This window comes from Ambystoma mexicanum, chromosome 9 (genome assembly GCF_040938575.1).
Source record: "Ambystoma mexicanum isolate Mex_15411 chromosome 9, UKY_AmexF1_1, whole genome shotgun sequence".
Lineage (NCBI taxonomy): Eukaryota > Metazoa > Chordata > Amphibia > Caudata > Ambystomatidae > Ambystoma > Ambystoma mexicanum.
In genome coordinates this window covers 192,144,729-192,168,058 of record NC_090931.1, presented here as the reverse complement: position 1 = coordinate 192,168,058, position 23,330 = coordinate 192,144,729, and the positions used below count along the sequence as shown (strand labels likewise).

Sequence of the window (23,330 nt, the reverse complement as noted above, 5' to 3'; positions counted from 1 at the left end):
ATGACACATAAAAGGTTCAATGCAAGGTCCGTTTTGGTTCTTGGAACTATACACGTTATTCACATGCGGATAAGTATTTCAATAACTTTCAAAAAATAGAAAAAGTAATTTGACTAAACTCAGAACATGTGACTAGTTCCTTGCATGTACTGTCGTGAACGAAAAGAAAACATGGATGCAATTTGATGACTACTAGCAAATAGATATAAATTAAAAAATTGGACGCAAAATGATTATGGTACATGGACTTACCTTGACGAACAAACAGTTAGATGCAGGGATCAGAGTAGTTTCTTGTCGTAGAACAGGGAGCAGTTCACAGGTTGCAAACTGACGAGTTTGCTCAAAGTGGTCACGGAAGTTCACAGAGACGAAGAGCAGATAACCAGCACCTTCACGGGTTGACTAGCAAAGCGCAAAGAAGTTCTCATTAGAAATATGAGGTGGGTTATAAAGAATTCGAACCAGGGGTGTGTTTGTGAATGAATGACGTGTATATGTCGTGGCATTATGTGGATTGCAGGGGGCCGTCCAGCGTGAGGGGGATGCTTGGCAGGAGACACGGGGTCTGGAGGTAGACATGGGAACAACAAACCCATGCTCTATAGACCACTTTGAAGTGTACATGGTCTTTGGCACCTCTTGGCCTTTATCGCTCCCTGACAGCTCCACTTGCCAGCAGCTCAAGTACCCCGGTGCGAACTGCCTTTGATAGGGCGGGGGGTGGATCGGGGCGGTGGTCGTGCAGACAAGACACAGGAAGACTCGTGAATGGAGACACACTTATGTGGATTGCAGGGGGCCGTCCAGCGTGAGGGGGATGCTTGGCAGGAGACACGGGGTCTGGAGGTAGACATGGGAACAACAAACCCATGCTCTATAGACCACTTTGAAGTGTACATGGTCTTTGGCACCTCTTGGCCTTTATCGCTCCCTGACAGCTCCACTTGCCAGCAGCTCAAGTACCCCGGTGCGAACTGCCTTTGATAGGGCGGGGGGTGGATCGGGGCGGTGGTCGTGCAGACAAGACACAGGAAGACTCGTGAATGGAGACACACTTATGTGGATTGCAGGGGGCCGTCCAGCGTGAGGGGGATGCTTGGCAGGAGACACGGGGTCTGGAGGTAGACATGGGAACAACAAACCCATGCTCTATAGACCACTTTGAAGTGTACATGGTCTTTGGCACCTCTTGGCCTTTATCGCTCCCTGACAGCTCCACTTGCCAGCAGCTCAAGTACCCCGGTGCGAACTGCCTTTGATAAGGCGGGGGGTGGATCGGGGCGGTGGTCGTGCAGACAAGACCCGTTTGCCGCAGGGCCTCACCAAGGAGAGGCCATCTAACTGAATGTAAGAGGATGGCTGCAGGATCTACTACATGGAAGGCAGGGGGGTGAGTTTATAAATACCTCACCCTCCCAGGAGAATATACACTAGATTCATTTAAAAAATCAAAACAACCATTGTTAAAATATATGTTGGGCTTTATTTTAGATTTTAATTAAACATAAATAATAAACATTACACATTGTAAAGTTGAGGTTGCAGCACATCGAGGGAAAATCCGCGGTATTGTCCACTGTCACTGGGGAAATGTTGTCTAATGGCAAGTACCGCACAGGCAGGTATTACTCTCCGAACGCGGTGTCCGAGCCTCCCGTGAAGCCACCAAGTGAAGCAACGATAGGCCACCAGCCTGTACCACCTGTGAAAAAAAAAGATGCAAACTGTATTAAACTGACCAAACTTTCTTATCAATGTCGATTCAGGTAACACATGTCATTTTCCTTAGAAAAAAATTATATCTAGAAAATGCACTATATGGAACCAATTTACATGCGTTCCAATGATATGTAAATGTAATTTTATATGTGGGAGACGACCATGAAATAGTGGTGGCATCACTGACATCACAAACAGAGTATACTTACTCGTTACTCGGATTACGCGGACGAACAGTGCCACGAAGTTCGTGCATAAGCACCATCATCATCCTCAACACTGTCCGTGAGAGGCAGGCTTCCCTGAACTCTGGCAGCTCGGTGATGCATTGCGGACTTTGCTCGCCTTCCTGCTGACTTTGCTCGCTTTCCGAAATGTAGGCCAAGCACCCGGAATTTTCACGGCAGCAGCAGTTCTCCTCCTCAGTTGGCATTAGCTCGCACCGATTGCACGTGCACCAGGTGGAGACGCCGTCCATGCGACATGGTCCAGGCTCTTCATCCGTTGACTGGTCCTCCCAACTGCCGTCCGAATCCCCATCGTTTTCGCGTGCTTGCCTTTCCAGTAGTTCTTCCTCGGTGTACTCGGGCTCGTACATATACGGCATTATTGTGGCCATTGTGCGGTAAAGATAGTAAAATAATTTATAGCGGTGGTACTGGTATCTGTTCACACGGGCTACAAGCGGCGAAGGTAGCTGACCAGAGCACTGAAACGAGTCACAGAATACTCAAAGTAACACAGAGAGAGGAATGGAATCGAAAATCTGCTGCTGTATGTTGTGAAAGGGTCTGTTTATACTTATTGGGGAAAGAGGCGTCCTGCCATTTCCATGGCAACACGTCAATAGCTGAGGCGCAGCGATTGTTGACACGAGACGTGCTTGAAATGGGCAGTACGCGTCTGCTGATGTCAGGCTCAGGGGCGGGGGATTTGATTTAGTGCCGCAAAGGCAGGTGAGCCAGGTCGATGCGGCGGAATGATAGGATTATCACAAAATGGAGGCTGATTTCGAGTGCGATAAGGGGCGAAAAGTCGGGTAAGGTCCATAGGAAAGTTTCCTACGATCTACCGATTTATGCTTACAAACACATGGCCGACCCGTAGGGACAATAAAAAAAAAGTCCCGGAACTCTCCTTTAACTTCGTGCCCCCTGTTGCACAACTGATGACATCACTGATGGCATCCCTAATTGCATTACAACAGTAAGTGGCATTAAGCATGTCCTTCAGCCTTGGTAGTGTGCATGGCCAAATATATTTTAACACATGAATGAGTATTAGTCGAGGCCTACAGTTAGATAGTGGTCACAACCTTCACCCATGTGCACTGATTATTTCACAACACAAACAGGCTACCAACCATAGATTTTGACCTTTACCAGTGGATACGGATTTCAACCGTGTCCACTGTTTATTATATATACTGATCAGGCACGAACCATGGACTTTAACACAATACTGGCCAGTGGCCACAATCTTTGGCTGTGCCCACTATATATCCTAACATATAAATGGGCCACTAGCCATGGCCTTTGACCTTGAGCAGTTTGTACATCTTTTGGCCATGTCCACTGTATATTTTAAAATAATAAAATGCAATAACAGATGGCCTTTGACCTTGGCCACTGTATATTATACAACACTAAGCCGCCGCTAGCCATGGTCTTCAATACAATACTAGCCAGTGGCCACAGCCTTTATATGCTAACATATTAATGGCCACTAGCTATGGATTTCGGCGGTGCCCAATGTATATTATATACACTAACCAGCCGCTAGCCATGGTCTTCAATACAATACTAGCCAGTGGCCGCAGCCTTTATATGCTAACATATTAATGGGGATATTATGGCCTTTAGCCATGGCCACCGACTACAGCTTTCAACGTTGCCCACTGTATATTTTAAAACAGTGATGGGCTGCTAGGCATGGCTTTTAACCATGCACATTTGTATGTTTGAACACCAACCAACCTCTAGCTATGGCCTTTGGTGCTGGCCAGTGAGCACAGCCTTCGCCATGGCCAGGTCCACTGCCTAAATTGTTATTAAGGCAATTAAAGTTTTCATGAGCTAAATTATAAATGTTAATGTCTAATTCCATTTTTCATGTAATCAGTTCTATACAATGTAATTAGGGTTGTCGCGAGTGATGGCATAGATGTGATCTGTGATGTTATCATTGTGGTCTTAGGCTGCGCAACAGGGGGCGCGATGTTAAGCTGGCTTTAGCTCATTTTCAGGGGCTTTGTTGCGGTAAGTTCTCACCTTAACGTCCCTGCAACTAAAGTTTTTTTTCCTTGAATTTCAGGGGTTTTGTTATTCCATAGATTTTCAGAATGCTTCCAGACAACTAGCATGGTCTTCGGCCATGATCAGTGGGCACGGCCTTTGGTCGTGCCCACTGTCCATTTTAAAACTCTACCAGACCCCTAGCCACGGCCAGTGGGCAAGGCCACTATATATTTGAAAACTCTTTCAACCCATCGCTCAAAGACGTCCATCAATCACAAACTGATTTAGGCCTGTTTTGATAGTAGTAGTGTTATGTATAAAGGATTGCAGGCTTTGAGAACTCACCATGTTTTAGGCAATGCGCAGTGAGATTAAATTATTTCCCATGTACCACACACTTTGGTTAAGCAGCCCCAAGTGTCTTGTTTTACGGCTGTTCCCTTGGTGTCTGTTGTGATACATTGCATTATCCCAACTAACCACATTTAAGCAGCACGAAAACGGCGGGGGGGGGTCTGTGGGGGGAATGACCGGCTGCAAGAATAACATATGCCCAGGTAGTTTCTGCACCCGTGGTGAAAATCAAAAGCTGGCACCCATTAATATATGCAAAGTAAGTGAACCTATATCTTAAAGTGAAATATACAAATGTAGTTCATTTGACCTTCCCCTTAGAAGAAAGTCTTCAAGACAAATTAGCATTGGACTTCTTAAAAAAGTAATGAACACCAGAAAAATAACCCGAGAGGAAATGTTCCAATAAAAATGCTGGTAAAGTATAAAAGGTGCTCACCTTTCAAACCCAGCAATCTGTTGTGAAATATTCCATGGAAAACAAAATCCCAAGATGAAACGAGTGCTTTTGGTCTTGTGAGTAAGCATCTGCACTGGGAACATGACAATCGGAGTAAAATCCTGGTAGCCAAATAATTGAGCAGCCAGCCAAAAAAGAATACATGGGGTTGTATCCGCCCTCTCAAGAAAAGTTGCGCTGTCCACCCACATGTGTCCTTTACTTGTGCCCTGAAAAGTAGCCGCAATTAGCGGGGAATAAGTGCAATAGTGTCTAGGATTGCAAACTCTCTTGCCACCTTGTGGGCAAATACTCATGACTTACTTGCCCTCTCATAATTTCCTCTCTTCATCCCCACATCTGGCTTTCAACAATACTCTGCTTTATAAAGCTAACTTGAAAAGTACACATACCATAGTGTCACTCAAAATATAAATCCTTATAGAACTATGTTCGGCAAATGGTGTACAATTCTGGCTCCCCCCCCCCCATCTTGACTGGGGGACTACAAATACTAGAATGCTATTCAGTGAAAGGCTCAAAAATGGTCTCCGAATGCTGAATTTTCAAGGACTGACAGTAGCACGGCTTTGAAAAAAATAATGCGTTTGCTGTGTGTTGTGAGATATTTAAAACTAGGAAAACACATGCCATTCGGGACTGTGGGCTGTCTCCCATCCACGCAGTAACCGGGACTGACCCTTCGAGGAAGGATCCGGCCCCCTAAGGCCATGCTGCTCTAAGTGGTCTTGTAAGGTAGGCTCATTTATTAGGCAACGTGGCCTGACCCCTTCCTTGCTTTGAAACTAAGCAGGGTCGATCCTGGGTACTGAATGGATGGGAAACCCACTGTAGCTGTAAACATATCTATTTTTTTAATTATGTATAAAAGATTTCAGGCTTTGAGAGCTCAAAAAGTTCTTAGTCAATGTGCAGTGGGATTAAATGATTTACCAAGGATCACACGCTTTGGTTAAGCAGCGTGCTACAAGCCCCTTTCTTTAAGAATTGTCTCTTGGTGGCTGTTGTGATACATCGCACTACCCCAAGTAACCTCATTTAAGCAGCACGGAAAATAGTAAAGAATTATCAGCTGCAAGAATAACTGATGCCCAGGAACTTTTGCCCCATAGCGAAAATCAAAAGATGGCACCCATGAATATACAGACAGTAAGTGACCATATATTTTAAAGTGAAATATGCAAATGTATTTCAATTGACCTTCTTCGAATAAAGTGCGCATGACAAAATAGCATTGGACTTTTAAAAAAAAAGTAAAGAACACCAGAAAAATAACCTGAGAGAGGAAATGTTTCAATAAATATGCTGGCGGAGTATAAAAGGTACTCGCCTTCTAAAGCAAGCAATCTGTAGTGAAATATTCCATGGAAAACAAAATCCCAACACGAAACAAGTGAATGTGGTCTTGCGGGTAAGCGTCTGCACTGGGAACATCAAAAAAAAAAACAAGAGTTGCGTTGGCCCTCTGAAAAAAGTTATGCTGTCCACCCACATGTGCCCTCTACTGATGCCCTGAAAAGCAGCCACAATCAGGGGGACATAACTGCACCAGTTTCCAGGATTGCAAACTCTTAGCACATTGTGAGCAAATGCTCATGATTTGCTTGGCCTCTCATAGTTTCCCCTCCTCACCTCCATGTCTGGCTTTCAACAATACTCTGCTTTATAAAGCTAACTTAAATGTACACATACCACTGTGTCACTCAAATATATAAATCCTTAGAGAACTATGTTAGGCAAAAAGTGTACAGTTGTGGCATTATTCCCCCTATCTTGATGGTGAGAAATACCAGAATGCAATTCATCAAAAGGCAAGAAATTGTCTTTGTGCAAAACTTTCAAGAACTGACAATAGCACGGTTTAAAAGAAAATAATGCAGCTGTCATGTGTTGTGAGATATATTATAAAAACTACTGCACGGAATAACCCTAAACCATGCATGGATCGCCAGTCAACACTTCTTGCCCAAGTTGTTCCGGACCTGGTCCAAATCCGTCCAGCGGTTTGGGCTGTGCCCTTTGGCACAAATGTACCATTTGTTTATGGGAAAATTGATGTGAAGTACGCTGCACTTCTGGAGAAAATAAAATCTTTTATCTTAACTTTTTAAAAACATTTTTTAGCAAACCTTTATAAAACTGTGCTGCTTGGAGAGTGGCGGGCTCGCTATTCAATCACTTTTGAAATTTCGGTCCAATCTGTTACTCAAATCAAAAGTTATTAATGATAGAATTTTGAGGGGTTCCTATGGGAGTCCGACTCACCTGAACTATAGGGCAGCGACTGCCGGCTTGCAGTAGCGGCTATTTAGTTATGGTTAAGTTGCTAAACCCATAGGAAAAGCACTTTTGGGCGACTTATTACTTCACTCCCCCTCGACGAATCCTGACCAAACTTTGCAAAAAAAAGTATATGGCCCACTCTGAATTTTTTTTTGGCAAGTTTGGTGAGGTTTCGTCAAGGGGGGGCAAAGTTCTAGGGGGTCCCACATTTTCTTTTTTCCATAGACCTATTGGAAAGAAATTTGCTCACGCATACAGCCCAATCCGCAAACGGATTTTCACCAAATTTGTGGCAGGAGTGGTGGTTTGGTTCGGAAAGCGTGCCTTTCTAAATTTGGTGTAAATCCGTCCAGTAGTTTTCTTTAAAACGGGCTAGACGGAAGTAAAACAAAATAGTGATATCTGGGTTCAGTCCGCGGATCCATTTCCCAGTTCGGTCTAGAGTCAGTCATCTGATTGGCCTATCGGGTGACGTGAAGGCCGTGGACATCGGGTGCGCCTGCTGATTGGATCAGGAAAAGCGTGAAATGCGTCCTTTTTATTAAACGCCCACCATGTTGGATTTGCAGACTTTTGGCGGTGTCTGCGGACACCGCGGTAGAAAGGGGGGCGGGGGGAGGCAACATTGCACTTGTCAAACTCAACAATCTCTGGGGAGGTGGGGGGTGATGAGGATGGAATGGGATTTGGCCATAAGAAGCCAAAAAACTGGTGTTTTTCATCCCCCGAAAAGTCGTCGAACACAAGATATCATGGGACTGTCTTGAAGTGTCCACGGACACTTCAAATGTCCTAGGACATCCGAGCCTGTTTCTGCATTACAGGGTTGGTGAAAAGCAGTTTTTGGATGGCTTATAACTTTGGCGCCACTCAATGAAACTGCATTGAATTTCATCGGTTTTTATTAGCACAACTTAACCATAACGTCCCTTTTTAGCAAAGTTTTTTCATTGACATATATATTTAGGTTGTGAGCAAGCGGCGAGTAATGCCGCAAAACGCGTCGACTGTTTGTTGGGAAGGCCGAGATGCAGGACGGCTGATATGTTTATGCCAACTTTTAACCAATAAAGGGGTTACAAAGATATGCTGGTAGCGATTTAATTTCTGAAGCATCATTTGAAGGCGAGTGCTATATATATATATATATATATATATATATATATATATATATATATATATATATATATATGCAATGCCTGTTCAGGGCCTGTTTTCCTATGATGCCTCGGATTAGAAAGATCTTATGATGATTGTTAACCTTCTTAACTACAAGTTCCTTTCATGAACTCAACAGTGTTCAATACTCTGTCATGTGTGCCCCACACACCTTTCCTGGATGCCCTATACGATGCAGTGCACGCCCCGAGTGTTACAGAATTTCTCTTAGGACCTTCTGGGCTTCATCTCCCCCATATCCCACAGGGTTATTGACCCTGTCTCTTTGGACCATTTGTAGTCCATTCCCCATCGGTAATGTTTTTGGTTCCATAAGTCTCTCCCCCTCTCTATCCCTTCTGGACACCCCTCCTTCCTCTCCACCGCCACCCTCTGTGTTATCCCGGTGGTTGGTCTGACTTGTATCCACTCTCTCAACAGCTGATGGGTTTCCAATAAACTGGCGATGTTTGCCGGCAGGATTTCCAGGAGCGTCCTTTTTGGTGCCTCCTTCTGCCATTTCCTCTGCCTGTTCGTTGGCCTACCCTTACTGTTGGGGCATCCACTTCAGTTGTTGCTTCTGCTACAGTTTCCCCTGTTGCTGCAGTTTGTTCTTTAGGGGAGCAGAGGTGGCATGATTCTCAGCAGAGATGTTTCTGCCACATGTTGCTGGGTCCCTGTCCTGAATCCTGGTTGAACCCACTCTTGTTGTACTTTCCTGGCCCTTTGCTGCGCCAGACTGCATCGCTTCCTGTTTGCCTGGTCAATGTTGGTACCGCTTCTGGCATCCCAGGCACTATTGCCACTTGTCTTGCTCTTTCCACTTGTCTTGCTCTTTCCACTGATACGGGAGCTGCCACTTGGGTAAGGATTTAGGTACTCCCATCCTCCGTTGTCCTGGATATCTGTGTGACTGGGGATTATGATCCTGAAGGGCCAACATTGTACTTCAGTTTAAGAGTTCTTACTAGATGTTTATGTTGCAATGTCCAGGTCTGCAGGTTCTATTGGTTGCCTTCCTCGCTCTGATCTCTCTCCTTTTTTTCATTCAATTTGTGAAATGGCTTTCCACACATGGGTCTTTTGCTTTCCTCTTTGCTTTGGGCGGGTCATTGTGCCCCATAGTGTTTTTCTCCATTGTTCATTTTGCTTTGCCGACCGCTCTTCGATCTGCGGCTGACAATACTCGCTCCCGCCGCTTCCTAATGATACACCCTCAATGATGCTGAAAGCTTAACTGCAGGGTTATACATTGATCCATGCAGCGCCAACCTTGTGCAAATCTCTTCTCGGTGTGTAGGCTGTTGGAGTTGTGAATGGCCTATCGCATCTGTTTTCCTACAACATCCTTCATCCACCCGTAGAGGGTTTGCTCTGCCAGTTGCTTCGCAACAGCTCTGTCTTCACCTTTGCCCCCAGCAGCCATGCTACCTAGCCAGCTTCCCTCTTTCTCCCATATACCCGCTGTACTTCCACATCTCCCTGATCTCATTTTTCAGACCGAGTTAGAGGGATCTGGTAGATACATAAGGGCCAACCTGACCCTGGGTCATGTATGTGCACTGAGCTGTCCTTTTTCAATATATTTTTGATGCAAGTGATCACAACATTTTATCTACAGAATGGGGTGCACAATTAGAATGTCTCCCTGCTAAGATTGTACCTGTGCAGGGATGTTTAATAGTGAATGCAGGTGGAGACCGTCTCTGATGGTCGGAGGATGCCCTAGTACACTTTAATCAATTTTTGATAGTCAAATTCGAGAGATGATAATCCATTAGAAAGTGTTGGTATTATATATAGTGATGTGATTCAAGCCTTCCGCAGACAAAGACATCTGTTAGTAACCGACAAAACCATTTGAACGTATTTGACAATATGATACGCGCTAAAAAACCTATGTATCGTGGTGAGCTGAGAAAACTCGTAGTGCACCCTCCCTCCATCAGAGCTGTTTTATCGAAAAAGGTACATAACGCCTATAGGAACTGGACAAAGGGACATAGAATATTGCTTTACCAGAGAGACGGAGCACACATGTTAAGGACCCTGGCAGATAAAAACATCTCGAAGATGTGGGCAATGATAAATCAAGCCTCCGGTAATCACCAAATTTGCTCGCAGACCACTGCTGTTAATACTCATCACTGGGTATCGTACTTTAGCCATCTGTACTCAGCTCCTGAGAACAGTCTGAGTCTAGATGCCTTAAATATACTGAGTGCCTTTAATCTCGCCTTTGATCAACTCAGTCTTCCATCTCATTAAAACTGCCAGTAATTCAAAAGCAGTAGGACCGGATGGGCTATCTAATCATATTATGCAAATCCATCCAGAGCTCTGGGCATCCATATTATTTAATATATTTTCAGCTGTTAACCATGATTAGAAGCTGCCCCAAACATGGACACAAGCAATAACAGTCCCAATCTACAAAAAAGATGATCGGCAATCTCCTGGTAGCTACCGACCAATTTCACTACTGGATGCTCCAGGCAAAATCTTTTGTTGGATAATTCTTAAAAAATAAAACGCTTGGACAGCGGAAGAGTTACTGTTGGACCCCTTTCAATCGGACTTCGTCAGGGGATTGGGTACAATTCCTAACATATTTGCCCTTGCTTTAATTCAATCCCATCAAATGGCTCGAGGTCAGTCCCTGTATTTGGGATTTATTGATTTTAGAGCCGCGTTTGACTCTATCGACAGAACCCTCCTGTTGTCCAAGCTAAAAAGACACAATTGCCCCACTTCATTGTTATCTTTGATAACGTTACTTCACATGAACACATTGATGCGTGTACGTGTCACCCGAGATGGTAAATTATCTCCAATAATTACCACTCAGAGGTCTAACGCAAGGCTTTGCTTTAGCCTCCTTTCTGTTTAACTTCTTTATACTAGATATAGGCGAATCTCTAACAAATTGTCTTGGTGACCCCCCCAAGAATCAGAGCACAACAAATATCCTATTTATTATACGCAGATGACTTGGTGGTCCTATCACAAACACCCAAGTGGTTGCAAAACATGCTGAAACAACTTGGCATTTATGCCCAAGACAATAATTTAACCATCAACACGAGTAAAACACAGATAGTGGTCTGTAATAACAACCCGAAGTCTAGAAAATATAATCATAAATGTTATTTACAACAGTGTGAACTCATTAATGTCTATCAGTATAAATATCTAGGTGTGGTAATTCAGCACAGAAAATCTATAACACAGTACACATGTGAAATTAAAAGTAAATTGCAATCATTAGTGTCACAGACCAAGATATTGATCAATAAATTCGGAACATTTTCTTTGAAACATATAACCATGTTCTACAAAATGAAAGTGACACCGGTTTTATTGTATGGAGTGGAAGCTAGTGAACCAAAAGAACGTACATTTTAGGACAATATAGAGTCCATTTATTGGAAACGAGCATTGCAGCTACCAAATGGTACTCCCTTAGCTATGATTCGTCATGAACTAGGATTATCATCCTTATACTCACATGTGACATGGAAACAATATGGTTTTTTTTTTCTGAAAGCGATGGGAGATTTAGATAAATCCTCTATCTTGAAGATTATAGCCCATAATTTACTTGCATCTAAAAATAAATTTCCTTCTAAATGGCGTAAGCACATCTTGAACACATTCACTGATGCAGCTGTCACAATAGATTTACTCATCACAAACCCGGATCGGGCAAAAGTTAAAATCTTTGAGTATGATTGGTCGGAAAATGTAACAGTGTTTGTCACATAAAGATTCAACATATTCTTATTTGGCACCAAAAAATATGGGGTGATGGCCGACTACCTTGTGAAGTGTCCATGCCCGGTTATGCGATGGAAGTATTTGAGGTTCATGTTAAATCTGTGGAACACTCGCCATGTACTGTGTAGAAGGAGAGTCCTTTCCACAGAGCAAAACTACTGCCGCTACTGCTTGAACACAAACCAAATTGAAACTTTACAGCATCTGATAGTCGATTGCAAGGCATTGAGCATTGTACGGAGCAAATGCTTCAGGAATATATTGTCATTCCAAAGCTTATGAGACAAGACCAAATATGGTGATTATTATTCTCAAACCCGAGAATAAAAATGCAAATGGCAATTATGCAGTTTCTTGACATGATTTTACCAAATTCAATTTGTGAAGAGTAAAGGCAGTATCATCTTTGGCTGATTATGTATGGAGGTCAAGGAGAAATGCTACTTAATTCTGGATGTTTTCAGACTTGGTGGTTATTTGAGGGCAATTTAACATCTGCTAATGTAAGAAATTTTTGATGGTATGAGATTTTAGCTTTTGTCTGTTATCCCCTCTTTTTTTTCTTTTCCTTCAATTTTTTTTCTTTTTAGTCATTGAACATTTCTCATTGATGTTTATTGATGTATGAATATTATGTTATTTTATTGTTTGTAAATATTTTGTTAACGATTTGAAAAGTTGATGCGTCAACTAGACAAATTATTAATAAAAATAAAAAAGTGTATTTTTGCCGTGCAAATGTTGTGGGGCGCTGTTGTGCAGCCAGCCAGAATGATACTGGGCACTCCCAGTGTGGGGATCTGCGTATTTCTGGTCTGCCGTTTGCTAGTAGAGTTGTGCACACAGCAGGAGTACTTTCTGATTAGCTGCGCTCATTTGTAATCGTTCTTATTTTGCTCCCCATTTGTGGCGCCCCCCCCCCTGCATCATTATGTGTGACTACCTTCACAGTGTCCGGCATTACATCTCCTCGGAGGGAGTGTCCATCAAGGGTGCAAAGGAGTTCCTGTCTCGCCAGACCAAGTCCATCCGAAAGCGCCAGGTGGCACTGAAAAGTGCCAAGCAGCAATGGCGCCATGACATGCACCAGGTGCAAGGGGCACTGCAGGACCCAGAAAGCTCTCAGATCCTGGAAGATGTCCGCAAAAATCTGGAGCAGGTGAGAACATCGGTGTCTGGGTGTGTCTGTCTGACCGTCCTGTGGCGGCACTGGCTCGTCGTCACCTGCCAGTCAGTGCGCTGTAATGTCTCCTTCCCCCACGTGCATGTGTGCGGCATTGGCTTAACGCAAGGCTGCGTGCAAGTCTCCAGGAAGTGGAGCTGGAATTCAGTTCAGGAATAGCGTGAAGTGCTTCAGGTCTACAGATTGCTCCTTACTGTGGTGTGTTTGGGGGGGGGGGGGGCGGGCAGGAAGCAGGCAGTCTAGTTCCTGTAGGACTAGGAATCTCTGTGAGCCAGTGGGAGATGCTTTGGCATAAACCTGGAATTGTGGTGGAAGAGCAGTAGGTGCGGAGTTCCTAGATCAGCAGTCAGTGCTGGGAGTACACTGGGAAACTCCGACATCTGCGGATTTGGAAACGAGGCAAAGAACCATTTCACTTTTGTGAATGGTGGCTGTTACTCCAAAGCAGTTAGAGAAGCAAGAGGGGAGGGAGTAAATGTCCGGGTTGTGTGCCGGTTGGCAGGAGGTGCTTGGATAGTGCTGTGCATATGGTATATACCGAAGGAGACTGTCTAGGTCTTGGGTACTTTGACAGCTGCATGTGTGAGGTACGCGCAGAAGGCCAGTTCACCGAAGTGTGCCGTGGGTCTGACCTCCCAACGAATCTGACTAGGAGGCGGAAAGCGAGCTATGTATGTTGGATGAAAGCAGTAAGGAATCCTGTGTCCTGAAATGTAATAAGTTAGTAGGAACTCTGATAGTATGCACGGGTGGGGGATGTTATTCCCTAGAATAGCAAGTGGTGAAAGGCAGTGTTGGGATGTGTCGTAACTCTGCATTAGTTGGTGCTGCGAGCAGTAGGAACGCTGATAGTATGCACGGGTGGGAGCAAGTGGGGGATGTTATGCTCTAATAAGCGGTGAAAGGCAGTGTTGGGATGTGTAGCAACTCTGCATTAGTTAGTGCTGCGAGTCCACTTATTAGAAAGTGCCTTGAGTCATTGTGTTAGGAAGGGCTGAGATTCAGTCTGTTAAATAGTGCCAAGTGCCCTGAGAAGTGCAAGTCGGTGTGCAGGGACTTATGGACTTGAATATTTGCCAGCTTACGTCTACTGAAGTTGAACATGAATATCTGAAAACACTTGTGCCACTGAGAATGAAGCTTGCATTTCTGAAAGAAACCAGAAATGCTAGGTCAGAGCAGCAGGCGTTTAGCGAAGGAGTCCAGTGGCTCAAACTGCGGTTGCAGAACATTTTGCTGATGTGCCTTTTTTTAATTCTGTCTCGGTCATCCATTTAATGCAGGAGGCAAAACAGCTGGAGGAAATGAAGTCGGCCATGCGCAAGGGACAAGTGCTCCTGAAGAAGAAAGAGGAGAGGCTAAACCAGCTCGAGTCCTCGCTGCTGGAAGAGGTGCTAGTATCTTGCAGAATGTCCTGTACCCAGCTGGGTTCAGATCTGTCCCTTACGGACATGTTTCATGTCTTTAAAACATGCGTACAGTATTGTGGGATGATGTATTAGGCCGCACAGGAATTCTGTGATCGCGTTAGTGTAGATATCCTAATATATCTTGATCTATTCTACGAAGGTTGCCTAAAGCCGTCCTCTAATAGCTTTGAGGCCGGGAGTCTGCAACCTTTGGATCGCCAGATGAGTTGGACTAGAACGCCCAGGGGCCCTGGCCAGCACAGCCAATGGTGAGAAACCGTGGGCGTTGTAGTCCCAAACTCCTGAAGGGTCGCATGTTGCAGACCACGCTGTAGGACGAGATTGTGGAATGCTGTTATCACGCTCTTCCAGGATTCTGGGTTATTGTTGCATGATCATCTTACTAAATTCTTGGCCGTTTTTATAGGCTTTATCCAGGGGCGGTTGCAAGGCCCTTTCGGAGGTATTCTGGACAGGGGTTTCGTTCATGTAGAATATGCTGCTTTTTATGTGTAATTGGCACCAGAAAATGTATCTGTGGGCCCCCCTCGTGTGACAAGTGTTTATGCTTTGTATGATGGATGACGTTTGCAGTGCTCCTCATGGTGTCATTAGTGACGCATGATTAGCATAAGTGTCAGCTGACTGAAAGATGCAGGTCTGCAGCAGTATGCACTCTATTATCCAGGTGTCTGTCATCCATGCCCTCTGGGAGAACGCTGTCACAATCCAAAGGGATTGACGGATCACTCCTGCAGTTTCCAAGTCCACTGGTCTTTATTATGACAACAGAACAGCAAGAGATTAGGTTTGACTCGGAAGGAAGTGTGAATCGTTTGGTTGTATACCTGCTTAAAGAGCACCTTGTTCCTCAGTGCTTCGCTCTCCCCGTAGGCTCTTGATTCCTGGTGGTGGACAGAGTCACTGACTGAGTGTCTTTTTGTCGGGATGTTGCTGGCCTGCTTCTCGTCGTCAATGATGGTGCCATCTTTGGCACTATCACTGCTGGGCCTTGCCTGATCAGGACATGTGCCAGACTCTTAAGATGTTTTGCCAGATCACTATGGGTTGAAGAGTTATTGGGCTCAACTTTTTCTCTGGCTGCTGAGGTTTTCTAGGCTTGACCACCACCACCACCACCACCACCAAATTAGTACTATCTGTAGGAATCTTACTCCAGGCCAACCCTTTCTCTTCTTCTATCCTCGTCTCTTATCACTCCTTCTTTGCTGCTCCTTAGTTGTAGTCTCCCTCATTCCCTCTGATTGACACACACTGATCCTTGCTGATTAGTTACATGCTACTGTGCCTCTTTCTTTGTCCTGCATCGGCCCCTGCGTCGTCCTTCTCCTCACTCCTCCATACTTCATTTATCGTCTGTACCACATCTCTGGTGATTTCCTCACCACCTACTTGCCATCCTTTTTGGTGCTTTATAACCTTCTCCCCTCAATCGTGCTGTCCATTCCTGTACACCTCTGCCAACTCCAATTCTCCTACTCCCGTTGATGTTCTCCTCTGTGCTTCGTTCCCCTCCTCCTCTCCGCCTCCTTCCCGCTTCTCTCCTCCTTGCCACTCCAACATGTACTTAATTCACTCACCAGCACCACCTCACAGACTTTTCCTAATTATTTGTTGCTTTTCATATCCTTATGGGTCTGCCTGCCGACTTAGCAAAGGAGTGACTTCAGCGGGGGCTTTGTTGCGAGTGGACTCTGATTGGGAAGCTCAAAGAAGAACTATCAACCCCTTAGCCATGCAGACCTGCTGTGTGCATGGCGCTGCAGGTCTGCAACCAGAAGATAGGGCCGGTGCTGCTCTGCGGAAGCTCGCGGTCCAGCTCCTCTGAGGTTGGGTGTTTGTTCTGGTTTGAAGTTGTTTTTTGCAGGCTCGGGCTCGTGGGCAGCTGCATGTGACAATACCACGCTCAAGCTTTGTCTTTTCTCAAAACTAGGTTTCATTTTTCTAGTCTTGCAGGGCTTGTGGTAGCAGGGACTCTAGGAGATGCAGTTGGAAACCTCGCCCCTCCCACCACCTGCCCCCTCACTGTCTACCAAAACGTTCCTCCGCACACTAGACATCTTGATGGTGGTTTGTGGTAGATATTTCCATTTGGCATATTAGGGGTGCGTGGGTTCTGACCCTTCCGTAGAAGGGGTCTATCTCTCTGCATGTGTAACAAGGACTCCTGGCCGGAGGCTCGGGACTTCCCACAGATTATTTTTCTTGAGTGGAGGAGGCTTAGGCCTATCTTTTTTTTTCTCCCAGTGGACCAGGTGTACTTGGTTGTTTATTTCCATCCTAGGGTGCTCCAGGGTTGTATTTCTATTGCTCCCAGGTGTATTAACTGCTCCCCATGCCCCTACCCACTGGATCCTGTGCCCCTTCAGAGTTCAGTATTGAACTGTTCCAGACTCTCCACTTCTGGAGTCCACATTGCAGAGGGGCTTAGGGGGGGCGCCCTGTCCCCCAGGGTCCCCCATGTCACTTCATCCAACTTGACTTGTGGGAATTGGTCACACAACGGAAAGATAGGGTGAAAGATTGTGAGGTAAAGTCAAAACGAGAGAGTGAACGCGCAAAAGAGGAAAAGAGACAATGAAGGAACAGCAGTAAAGAAAAGCAAAAAAGGATAGCTTGAAAACAATACACTGAGTGGTGGAATAATGAAGGAAAAGCAAAAGGAAAGTGCAAGAGTGAAAGTAAGAGAACACAAAAGAAAGTTAGCGAAATAGAAGCAGCAAAAACAGCAAACGAAAAAGGAATACAAGTGTTTGTAAGAATCGGTTTCAGTTTTTTCATAAATTGGGAACACACTCGCGTGTTTCAAACAAGATGTTACTTCAAACCATGTATAGTTCACCCCTTTGTTGGTTTCAGGATTATGTAAACAAAACTGAACAAAATGGCTCCCCCGGCCCCTTCAGTCCATTTTCAAGCCATTTTTCAGGGTCTAAACATTTTGTTTTTTACATTGGTTGCTGTTCTTGGGAGTGACACTAGTGATTACTTTCTTAAAAAGAACACGGTGTGTGCCATTCCCCTTTAACCCTAGAATGTATGGATCAGTAGGCCTGGTAAGTCTTCAGAAAATGGAATTGTGATGGCTTTGGAAACACTAGGCCATATGGATACACAAATCTGTCAGTAGCAGTCCTGCACAATGATGGAACCATGATTCCATAAAGGCACCTCTCTTCCATTTGGTGGCAGAACAATGATAAAAAAAAATCAATACAGTTGAATGCAATAAAATAAGCAAATTCCAGGCAATACCATAGAAAAGGAAAAACATGTTTTAACAGATCCATCGGGTTCGGGTAGTATAGCTCAGTGGAAACGGGCTCGTCCTGGAAGCAAGACGATGCAGAGCAACATCGGTTCCAATCCCCGGTCTGCGCTTAGAAACCTTTTCGGTATTAAGCGCATTATAAAAAAACCCATTATAATTATCCTTAAAAATTAGGAAAACCCCAAAAAGGTACTTGGAATCTTTCGAAGTATCAGCAGTTGGATGTTTAGAAGGCGAGTTTGTCTAAATGTTTAAGACAGAAAGGGTGCTAGACAGCCACGAAAGGACCTGTTGCCGACTGATAAGGGAGGCTGTCCCCTCCCGCTCCCCCACCCCCCATAGAAAATGCACTGTTCTGGTTTTATCTTTGCTGCACCTGAGCAGAGAGACGCCCAGCTCATCTGGCTGTTCTTGTTCAGAGTCTGAAGCTCCAAAGCTGGCGGTGTCTGGATGCCCTTCACACTGGTGCAGAAGTACCGTCCTACGTTTTGTTTACCTCCAGTAGACTCGAGTCTTGCATGGACGTTTCCCTGCATGATGCGGTTATGCCTCCTTTCAGATGGTTTTAGGATCTCTTTTGCAGGGTTCCTCCAGTAATCCACGCGGCAGCAGGAGCTAGACTCTGGACATTACAAGCTGCAGTCCGTTCTTGCCTCTTGTAGTCCTTGGAAGTAGGCTTGCAAAGTAGTCCTCTCTCCAAGCTCACTGTTAGGCACTTCCCAGCGGTAACACATTGGAAGGCAGTTGCCAAAGCTAGTCTTCACAGCTGGCACACCAATTTAGGAGGGCCCCAGTTTGGCAACCGGGCATGCTGCAGAACAGACAACTACTAATGGGGGTAGTTTTTTCCATATGCGTTTTTATTCGATTTTTGCTTGGTGAAAAGGTACACAAGTGTAAACAGGTGTAATACACGAGAGATACTATGTTCATTTTGTTGAGATCTCCAGAATTCAAGCAGTAGATTTTTAACACGTACAATTTCTAATTGAAAATTCAAGAAAAGCAATACAATGTGTGGGCCTTTAACTGTTAGGAGTCTGGTCCCTACCAATTTGGCCGCGGTGGGAGTCCATGTAGTATACCGCCCTGTCCACTGTAGCTTGTTAGGAGTGGAGTGCATTTACCGCTCTTGACTTGCCCCCAAGAGGGCCACCCCTCCCCAGGGCAAGATAATTGTACTGGAACAAAAGCCCCCATCCCCTGACAGGACAAAAAGGTGAGTCTGACTCAAAGTGCTTGACATGAAGTAGGTATTTTGGGAGACATGGGGCTTCCTGTACTCATTCAAATCACCATTCAAACGATTTTCTCCGGGCCAATTAAATAAGATTAGAATGTGTGTTGTGCGTCCAGCCGACGTCTGTGCTGGGAGCTCAAGCAGTAGGATTCCATCCCTATCGAAGTCATTATACTGCCAGTGCTACAAACCAGCTTGAAGGTCAATGGTATGCAGAGCTGAGCCCTTCACACACGCGCACACGCACCAGGGTGCAACAGATAAGGTAGCAGGGTAACGCAGTGCCACCCCACCCTATCCATGCCCCATACATCCTAGAGGGCTAAGGGGCATGGCATGATGGGCACGCCTGCCATCCACGCTGAAGCGCAGCATGGGGACATCACATATGCATATTCATGTGCTCCACATGAGTCAGAGGTGATTTTCCCAAAAAAGACTCTGGAATGAAACCCATGTCAAAATCAGCATGGCTCGGGTTGCCTGGCAACGCACGACATCCTGACGCACAGGGTTCTGTGGGCACTTGAGGTATGTCAAACAGCAATTCTTCGGCTTTTAGTCTGTGACATGTGTGCATGAAAAATAACTTTTAAACAAGGATGTTCAACTCTTTATTTCGTATGGATGTGCGTGCGATGCAAGACTGCTAGGATTTCTGCTCTTTTACATCTTAGAAACACTTGTGTCTCTGAAAGGCCTGTGCCTAATCCTAAACCTCAGCCCTAGACCAGCATGCAGTACAGGGCAGTCTCTGCTCTCTCTGTGAGAATGCTTCTCAACCTGTTCTTTACTATTTGTCATTCACTTGAAAGCCTTCACTACATGTTCCAAAATGCAGTGGAGATTGGTCTCTTCCCCACAGAGAACCATGTGCTCTTTTATTCTGACCATGTTCGTTTTCTCGGGATGTGCCCCTGTAGATCCCTGGCAATGCAGGCTGGTCTGTTACTAAATCTGCCTCCAGAATGCAGAACCCCTGTGTGCCTTTTATGGCAGTGCTCATTTGCTGGTGAGGGGGAATTCCCCCCAGTTTCCAGTATGCAGCAGGGCTTCTCTTGACCAGGGCCTTTTGCTGTCTTTCTGAAGGTCCTTTTGCTTAAGTTTAGCCTGCATCACATCTAGATAGGATTGTGAATGCCAACATGTACCGCACTTAGACGGAATCCTTAAGTATGGCCTGCACCACATCTAGATGGAAATGTGATTGCTAGCACATGCCACACTTGGACAGAATTCTTTAGTTTAGCCTGCGTTTCATCTAGATAAAATGTGACTGTTGGCATATGCCACACATAGATGGAATTCTTAAGTTTAGTCTGCACCACACCTGGATAGAAATGTGATTCAAGGATTGACATACGATTCACCTGCCGAGCCTGTACCAAGCGTACAATCATGGATCAATAACCAACTCACTAACAATCTTATCCCTCTGCATACACCTCTCAAACTCTAAACAAACACAACCACACAAACTTCACTACAATGCAACAACAAAACACACATAGAATTGCGCAACAGTACATGACCGTTACCGAACGGAAAGCACCCCAAGCCCAGCCAACTGACCCACCGGGCTGAGGCTGCCAACAGCACATCACTGCTCTCTTGCACTTTTCCAGCTTATTCCCACTAACTCACCCCCTTCCCTTTTTCAGAGCCGCCAGGGGACCACTCCGGTGGTGATAATGGCGGTATGAATATCCTTTAACATTAACTTGTTGAACCTCATTTCTCAGTTGCCTCTTTAGTGCGAGTCTTCTTTTTCTTTTGAGAATGAACCCAAATCCAGGTTCCAGAATATAGAGTTTCTTTCACCCCTTTCTGACGATGATAGTTTGCGAGCATTGTGCAAATCTTCCCTTCAGGCCAACGGGCTGGGATCGTAAGCAGAGAGGGGCTTTCTGGCAACATCCTCTTGCCTAAGGCCAAATGACCAGATCCTGCCTGGCACACATACTATTGGGTTCTTGAGGTCTGCACAGGTCAACACACCAACACACACATAGCTCGCCTCCTCCCCTTTCCCCAAGAGGCTGCGCAATCATGGCAGAGGGTTCTCTTTAGTGCAACTGGATCTTGTAAATTGCTTGGTTATGCATTTAATCTTCTAGAGTTTGCCTTATAATCAAACCTAAATGGTGTGCAATATTTGATCTAATATTTTGAGTTCTAACATCGATCTCTTGACAGCTGTATTGTCAGTTCCCTTCTCATGGGCAATCAGTACGCTTAAACCCCCGCTCACAGCACAAAGGTTCCCGGGAGGGCAAGGACATTGCCTCTAGTGAAAAACATCAATAAACCTCAGGCACGGAACCGACGTCCTGGATAGTTCTTTGGTCCTGGAGTGGCAGTACGTGGAGATTCCAAGATATCTGTGGGCTGGTGCCTCTCTGGTCTTCGCTTGGATGGCGTGAGCTTGGAAATGGTTTCAACTTTCAATCCGTTGGTGATTTTATGACACTCTCAGGGATGTATGTATCCTGGAGGGAGTGGGGGGGCAGCAGCACATTGTCTGGTGTGCCAGTGTGGTTTTGGGGCTAGTCATGGCTTGCCTGTGCCAAGGATTCTATCATCATTGCTTTATGAATATTTTACTGCTACGTTAATGCACCTTTGAAAAAACTATGTTGTATGACCTTTCAATGCTCTTCCTAGCTCTCTGATGAAGATACTCTGAAAGGAACGTCTGGGAAGAAAATGGTAACATTTGACCTCAGTGACTCTGATGACACCAGCAGTTGTATGCTCAGCACTGATCTACCTCCCAAGAGATGTAAGTAAGCAGCCATCTTCCCACAAACCACCACAAGCACCCTGGCCGGGAAAAACAGCCTGCCTGTATTTCTCAGATTAAACCATTGAGCCCTCCCTCTAAGCTGCCCATCTATAAAGCCTTTCTGCATTTCTGCATCTAATACATGTGAGCAGTCCCTCAGTAATAGCCACTTAGAGCCCACCAATGCGTCCCCCCGTCAAAGTATTCTGACTTGTATGGCCAACTGCAAGCCCAGGTTAAGCCATGCAACCTGTCTATAGCACCCGCTGAGCCACCACCCACCCCCTTGTTAGGATTCTGACTTCAATACCTGCATTGAGCCCACCCGCAATTGCTCATGCACCAGCCAGGATTTAGGACCAGATATATTTTCTTTATTGTAATGGTATTTATGCAAAAGTTAAGCATTCCAGCAGAGTATACAATGCATCCCAGTCAGCAGTGCAATCAGAAACGAAGTCCAGTCCTACGAATATGAAAGGAATTAACTTGTATCACCCGAGAAGGTACCTCCAGTGGTAGTGATCATTTCTACTTTTCAGTGGGAAATTATGAACATGATCTGTGGAGGGGCCAAGACCAAACGCCTACGTGGAAAGAAAAATAAGGGAAACTCCATCTCTCTCCCAGGCACAGATGTGGGTAGAGCTAGAAGCATGAACACCTTTGTGAAATTGGGAGCCCGGGCTACAGTCCCGCAACCGGTGGGACTGAAAGTGTTTTACAAGAGGAAGGTTTCCTTATTTGTGGCTGTGAAGGCCACGATGCACTTCCTGGAGTCACTGCAATTTCAGATGAGATCTTCCTGAGGTTGTCCTCTTTGGAGGATCATATGCATTCTCCAGCGATGCCCCTATGTTTACACTCTTCGTGTTTATATGTTCTAAAGTATTGTCTTGCCTGCAGTGCATCTCCACGATGTTGTCTCAATGCGTTTATTGGAGGGTGCTGGGCCTGTTCAGATTGTACACTAGACCCATCTAAGCAACCAGTTGTGAGAGCTTGTGTGAGCCATTGCCAAGCTCAGATGTAAGCAGCATATCCATATTGCCCCCCCCCCTTTATCCCACCACTAAACTCTGCTGGGTAAGCAAGCCCATCTGTGGGACCTGCTCAGCCTGCCCCTCATGGAAGTAATCCCTCTGTAGAACTTACTCTAGCCCGACCACTGACTCCTTCCAGGTAAGCAGTCTTGTGTGTATTGACAGCTCTATGCTTACAGTGGGTCATGATATGAATGTCTCTGTAGTGACTGCTCTAAGTGAACAACCAATCTCCGTCCACCAGCATATAACCAGCCAATTGGTAGCCCAAGCACTACTTCCCCCCACCAAAATCCTCTGTTATTTGCCCTATTTGTGGGGTCCGCTTGTATCCCACAGTGAGACCCACATATGAACCCAACCGGTACTATCTCCTTTGAGCCTATC

The 23,330-nt window shown here is 45.3% G+C and overlaps 1 protein-coding gene across 4 annotated transcripts in view; it reads left to right on the top strand.

Annotated features, from left to right (window-relative positions):
* CEP164 (centrosomal protein 164) overlaps nucleotides 1–23,330 on the top strand; it is a 586,844-nt gene that overhangs the window by 522,271 nt on the left and 41,243 nt on the right. For all 4 annotated transcript variants that reach the window (XM_069614472.1, XM_069614471.1, XM_069614470.1 and 1 more), the window contains 3 exons: nucleotides 12,943–13,150; nucleotides 14,458–14,565; nucleotides 21,780–21,897. In XM_069614472.1, coding sequence (XP_069470573.1) covers nucleotides 12,943–13,150; nucleotides 14,458–14,565; nucleotides 21,780–21,897 — 434 coding nt within the window. The remainder of the gene's footprint in view (nucleotides 1–12,942; nucleotides 13,151–14,457; nucleotides 14,566–21,779; nucleotides 21,898–23,330) is intronic.